At 34.5% G+C, this 7,047-nt stretch overlaps 1 protein-coding gene across 2 annotated transcripts; it reads right to left on the bottom strand.

The window, feature by feature from the left end:
* Positions 1 to 2,542: 2,542 nt before the first annotated feature.
* On the bottom strand, positions 2,543 to 6,780 carry LOC145032399 (BEL1-like homeodomain protein 2). Of its 2 annotated transcripts, none has more exons than XM_078981188.1 (5): positions 6,602 to 6,780; positions 5,004 to 6,195; positions 4,082 to 4,485; positions 3,891 to 3,951; positions 2,543 to 3,196 (listed from the first exon to the last, which is right to left on the bottom strand). In XM_078981188.1, exons 1-5 carry the CDS (start codon positions 6,622 to 6,624, stop codon positions 2,747 to 2,749), a joined length of 2,130 nt encoding a protein of 709 aa, XP_078837314.1. In that variant the 5' UTR covers positions 6,625 to 6,780; the 3' UTR covers positions 2,543 to 2,746. The 2 variants fall into 2 exon arrangements, with proteins under 2 accessions (XP_078837314.1, XP_078837315.1); XM_078981189.1 differs by having other exon boundaries at positions 5,004 to 6,240; positions 6,602 to 6,779.
* Between the last annotated feature and the right edge of the window lie 267 nt (positions 6,781 to 7,047).

Here is a 7,047-nt window from a genome sequence, read left to right as displayed (position 1 = left end):
ATGGTACAAAAGTAAATCGTATACATCTTATAGGTGAATTCATTGTTGCTGGTGTTTCCCTTTAACACTAATCCACTTCCAAAAAAAAAAAAAAAAAAAAAAAAAAACACTAATCCAATTCATATTTTGGCTTATATTAAAGAACTTGATTGAATTAGCTTAACACAGTGAAAGGAGTTGTCTCCTTTTAATAAAAAAAAACTAAAACAAACATAAGTTTTAACATAACTAAAACTCAAGTTCCAATACGATACTAAGAATTTTTTGAAAACTATCTTAACCTTGAAGCTTAACATTAAAAACAAAGAAATTCTATTTACCAATCATGGAATTTCATAGGTTAAGAGAAAAAAATATACTGAGACATGTTAAAAAAAAAAAAAAAAACGTTCTTTGTTAGGGATGTCTTAAAACCTTCTTAATTTCTTCGGGATATATTAACACAACCATCTGACTAATCGTTGTATTTTGACCTTATCTAGTGGAAGCAAATAGTAAATAATAAGCCGACTAGTTGAGAGTAGAGACAACAAAATAGAAAAACGTCTCATATATACAATGGAAGATGCAAACTTCTCAAGTAAGGTTAAATATAAGGAAAATGACTCTTGAGGGTAATTAACTTTTGCGTTTGTACTCATTTGGTCACTTTTTTTTTTTTTGTATTCAATATACCATCGAACTTGTTGTTGGTGTTTACCATAGCCCTTTTGACCGACTTTTGACCTGTGATAGCCGGTCAAAGGGTTATGGTGAACACAAACAATAAGTTCGATGGTATATTGAGTACAAAAAAAAGGAAAGGAACCAAATGAGAACAAACGCAACAGTTGGTTACACTTCTGATTCATTTTTCCTTTACTCATTTACAACAAATCTCACATCATCTCCTAGTGATATTAATGACTTTATGATATTCATTCTTGCTTCTCTTCAAAACATAACCTACGAACGGACATTATTCATACATGTACAACGTTGTAATGCACTTGAATATTTATTAGGGGAATCTTGACTAAGCAGACACATTTCATGACTACATTTACATTTGCAATCAAATGATTTATCGTATCATGGATTCTAGACAAGTCTACAAACGAGTGGAATCACAAGTGTTGTGATTTTTGAGTTTACTTAGCTTTAAGATCGAACTCATGGGATAAGATACAACATCAATATGTACAATATCATGCTGCTTTTGTAGACACATCACCTTAATATTGTACATATTGATGTTGTATCTTATCCCATGAGTTCGATCTTAAAGCTAAGTAAACTCAAAAATCACAGCACTTGTGATTCCACTCGTTTGTAGACTTGTCTAGAATCCATGATACGATAAATCATTTGATTGCAAATGTAAATGTAGTCATAAAATGTGTCTGCTTAATCAAGATTCCCCTAATAAATATTCAAGTGCATTACAAAGTTGTACATGTATGAATAATATCCTTTCGTAGGTTATGTTTTGAAGAGAAGCAAGAATGAATCTCATAAAGTCATTAATATCACTAAGAGATGATGTGGGATTTGTTGTAAATGAGTAAAGGGAAAATGAATCAGGAAGGTAACCAACTGTTGTGTTTGTTCCCATTTGATCCATTTCCTTTTTTTTGTACTCAATATACCATCGAACTTGTTGTTTGTGTTCACCATAACCCTTTGACCGGATTGACCGGCTATCACAGGTCAAAATCCGGTCAAAAGGGCTATGGTAAACACCAACAACAAGCTCGATGGTATATTAAATACAAAAAAAAGAAAAGGGACCAAATGAGTACAAACGCAAAAGTTAATTACCCTCAAGAGTCATTTTCCCTTAAATATATACAATGGAAGACGCAAAATTAGGTGCGAGGAGCAGGAATAGAATCCTAATAAACATTAATTCTCGCTTGAGGATTTAACAAGTAATATGAATATTTATGAACGGTATAAGATAATATTTTAAAATAAGATCTATAAGAGATATAATAGTTTATTGATAATATATATATATATATATATATATATATATATATATATATATATATATATATATATATATATATATAACAAAATATTAAACACAAGGATTTTAACAAATATTATATTTTAAAAGTTTGTTAATTATAAATATTTTATTTAGAAATTAGATAAGATATTTTTATATTTAAGAAAGAAATACAAAATTCTCCATTAGATTTATTTATATAATTATATATGCATCCGATAAAACGTGTCATGCCTAATAGGATTTTATGATTTGTTGAGTTCGAACACCATAACGCACACGTTACACTTGAATATTCCTTAAATTAAGCATAAAAATCTTAACAAGGTTTTGACATCACAAACATAATAATAATAAAAGTTTGAGGCCACTATTTTTAGCTTGAGAAGCATGCATTTCAATACCAATTGGTTAATATCCATTAAAAAACATCGATTTGCATTGTCCGAATCTAACCTTACCTTACTATATAGGGAAATACACCCAAACCTTCATGAAATCAAAGATTAGGGTTTTGGAAGCAACTTCCATATTCTTTGGTAATTACTGTAAAACAATAACAACTTCCAATCTTGTTTAATTAAGCATATTGGAACAAAAAAAAAGATGAGGTTTACCATCAATTAAAACCGTATCTCCTTCTCTATCTCCTAACAACATCATTTGTTTCTTATCAGTGACTAGTTAACCTTAAAATCCCTTCGTCATCCCACATGCATCTCGCATGCTAATAAAACCAAAACCAAAACCTAATTAACCAACAAAATCATGAATCAACTGACCTCCAAAATGTTGCTGCAACTGCTGAACATGCTCAGCATTTTGTCTAAGTCCCAAAGTAAGAGAAACCGGACCCAACCCACTTGCATCAAATGTGGCTCGAGGGTAAGGGATAATGTTCATGAGCCGGTCCATACTGGTTAATGACTGCATCTGGTTGTATTCGGGTCTATCAGTCGCTTGTTTCTCATGGTCATTTGATTGATCATGATCATGATCTTGATCATTTACTACTGTTAAGATCCCATTGTTTCTTGAATATTCTTGTTGCTGTGAGTTTGGTAACGAACCCATGTCGATCCGGTTAGGTTCCTGACCATCTGGTTGGTTCGGTTCAGCCAAGCCTTTGGTTTCAAGGGTGTGTATTTCTTCCACCATTGGTTTCCAAATTCGAACTCTTGCATTTATGAACCAGTTTGAAACCTAACATATTTAATTAAACTTATATTTAGCAAACACCTTTAACAAAAACATGCATCTCAAATCAATTTGAGGTGTCATGTTTAATATTATTACATCACTTTTCACCAAAATGATATAATATCCGGTGCAAATAGTGATTATCGATCCCCAATTTACGACATCATTTTACACCAAAAAGAACTATTCATTTTTTCCGACTTAAATAGATTTTCAAGATTAGCGTTTTATAAACTTCTTATATGATCAAATAATTTATTTGTATATAACTAATATTGATACGTGTATTGTTAAAACAAACATCTTGTTAAAGAATCACATTTATAAAACACAATCAAATAAATATTACGCATGCACCTTTTGAAATATTACAAATACACTTAATGCTTTAAAAAGAATTTTATATTTAAACAAAGTCAGACCATTAAGATTAAACTTAACATATATAATTAATTAGTTTTAATTTAATACAATATTACAAGTATAACTCTACATTTAATTAATTAGAAATGTATAAACTCAAACTTGAACGACCATATTGCATGTACACATGTACATGAAAGTTGAACTCTACATATGGTGTAAGGGAATAATAGACCAACTATTTGGTGTTATACTCTTCATTTACACCAATTTAGTGTAACAAATGGGTTAAAAAAAAAAAAAAATTTGGTTTTGGGTAGTCAAGATAGCTAACCTGGTTTCTGGTTAAGCCAGTTTGAGTAGCCAACATATGCTTGTCTGCATCCGATGGGTACCTTCATATATATAATGAGATCAAATATCAATTTTATAACCATATTTAAAAAAAAATATTGTAAATAATAATAATAATAATAATAATAATAATAATAATAATAATGTTTTAGGGAAAAGACAATTACGTACGGGTGAAGGAAATGATCGAAAAGCCAGGTTTTAAGAACTGAGATAGCACGTTCAGGGAGACCTCTTTGAGGCCTCCACACCGGTTGTTGAGATGCAAAGAATGCGGCAGAACCACCACCGGATTTTTCAAGTCTCTGGTCGATGGATTTCAGGCGAGAAGTAGTTGTCACATAATTAGGATCACAAGCTGCTTTATTACCACTCATGGACATGGTCTCTCCCATCATCTTCTTCATCTGTGTCAGTTGATCGGAAATCACGTTCTTTACACAGTGAAAATGCCGGGAAACCGCTTTGAGAGCTAAACAAACGTAAGGTGTTGAGGTACTCAGTCCTGCTACTGTTTCAAAAGCTGAAATCACCATCTGCATTTGCTGCAGATACTGCTTGTACCTTCTGCATACCTTGTGGAACCAAATCAGGAATAGAACTCCATCAGTATTCCATTCAGTACGTACACGATGAATAAAATCATTAGAGAAAAAACATAACAGTATGTGTATCTCTGGGTCACTGTTACTTCCTCATTGGAAAAAGACACTAAGTGGAGTCTACTAGCTAGCTAGCCTGTCATGAAAAGTTTGATGTGAAGTGAAGAACAATCATGGCGATGGCGAAGGTTTGAAATTTTATTAGTGACAAAAAAGTGGGTCAACTACAGTGCTTCAATTAGTTTCTTTAATTAATCTGTCCCTACTTTGCAATCGACTGGATTTCCGATTTCCAAAACCATGGTATTGAGTTATTCGTTTCAGATAAACAAACCATACTTCTAAAAATATCTTAATGCTAAAAAGATTAACAAAATCACGCATCAGTTATAGAAAAGGTAGTGTTAATCGCACATTTGAAAAGGAAAACGAGTTTATCAAGCACGATGGTTTGTAAAGTCAAATCCTTTCAAAGTTGATCAAAGGGTTACCTCTTCCTGCATATATAGCAACCTGGCCTTCTTCCGATGAAATTCTGGACGGAGAGATTCGCAACCGGAGTTGTTGTTTCGGTTACTAATAGGATCTTCTGAAGCATCCGAAGAACTGAAAGCACGACTCATTTCTTCTTCAAGAATTTTGTGGGAGTAAACATCATGACTTGCTTGAACAAGATCCTGACCCCCTACATCACAATTTCCGTTCAACAGTTCTTGCGCAGGCTTCAAATACTTGGAATTCTTTAGAACTGTAGCGTACCCGGTGAACGGACCCAGTGGACCGGTATTCCGGTGACCGATAGATGAAACGCCCATGAAAGATTTAGGATCGGAGTTGGGTGGTAATAGATCCGACTTTAAAGGTTTTTGACCCGATTGTAGATTGGGTTGATCATCTTTAAGGTGTGGGACTGATGAAAGTGATAAAGATAAGGCTTGAGTGTTGCAGTTACCCTCATTCGCAGCCATTGTTGTTTCATGAACTCGGTTTGCTAAAAGACCCGATTCATGATCAGAATTGTTCATCCAACATGGAATTGACTGATTCATCACGGAATCATCCTTGCTATGAGGAAGTTGAGCAAGAGTGACTTGATCTTGTTGAAGGGTGTTATGGTAAAACGGGGAAGAACCGAACGCCGGAACACTGTGCACATCTTGTTGGTAGCCATAGCAGCCTGAATTCAAGTTCCTTTGATCAATACTCGTCGAAGCAGCAGCAGCAGCTGCATTCGAATAGCTAATTATATTCCAATGATCACTGGCTGCAGCTTGTTGCGAAGAAACAACAGTTTTCCAGTCGTTACAATTCTGTGGATTAGCCAAATTAACAAAACCACCACCACCACCACTGGAACTTATCAACATCCTCTCCGAAGAACCCAAACCCAAAGCCGAACTTGAACCTGGACTTGAATCTTGGTCATGGGAAACAAAACCATGGCCGGAAGGTAACAGCAGATGTGGATTCCTAGCAACGGAATTGAACATTTCAGAAGGGAAGACATTGGTGTTGTATGAAAAGGGTCGGTGTATATCTTTGGGTTCGAACTGAGGGTGGTCATGAAGTGGATGCTGGTTATTCAGGTCACCGGAGCTTTGCTGAAATCTCAATTTACGTCGCCGGTTTTTCTGCGCTACATGTGATTCGACCCTCAGATTGTTCAGCTCCATCAACTCCAGACTAATTATCAACAAATTTAACTGATTAAAAATATTTTAATGATTCCTGCATGGACATACACCCATAGAATTTAATTCAAATATATTCAGCTGAACTTAACCTAAGAGAAGCGTAGCATGATTAAAGAACCCAGACAGTGTATTAAATACAAATAATAAAAGAATGACAGTAAAACACAAACGTATACACAAAATCAAACAAAACCCGACGAAAAGCTTTAAATCTGGAAAACCCACATGACAAGTTCAGTGACTGGGTTAAAGATAGATCTGATCACTCACTGATCACGAAGTTCTTAAAGTCATGTGTTTCTGTTTATTGTATAAATACATGGATGGATATATGTATATTTGAGTATGGATGGAGATGATTGGTTGTACATGTGATATGGGTTCGTATAATTTACCTGTGAAATGACATTCTGGACATAAGTTTGAGGGTAAGTAGCTGCCGGAGAGAGTGGATTGGGCACCGTGTGCGGCGGAGAAGTGGGCGAGGAAAGTGGCGTAAGAGACAGGCGAGGGTGGGGGAGAGTGAGAGATATATTTGTGGAGGAGAGAGGGCAATAGGACAATGATTGCAAAGGTGATAATTCCAGTTGGCTATTTAGGTGTCTCTCAATGACCTAAACAACAGCGTGTAGGTTAAACGCCGTTAAATTCTAACGGCAAATATTTAAAACCCAACAATATTATCTTATTCCTTTCACCGAAATATATATAAAGTTGGAAAATATTTGTTGTGTTGTATATATTCTTCTAGTTCTAGACATTGTCATACCCCTATAGAGTACATAAGATTGTATACACAGGGGGATTATCAGGAATAATCACCGAAATATCTATTTTTCAT

Source organism: Lactuca saligna, chromosome 2 (genome assembly GCF_052625555.1).
Source record: "Lactuca saligna cultivar CGN05327 chromosome 2, ASM5262555v1, whole genome shotgun sequence".
NCBI lineage: Eukaryota > Viridiplantae > Streptophyta > Magnoliopsida > Asterales > Asteraceae > Lactuca > Lactuca saligna.
Note: the sequence above shows the minus strand (reverse complement) of the source record. Positions and strands in the feature narration are given on the sequence as shown.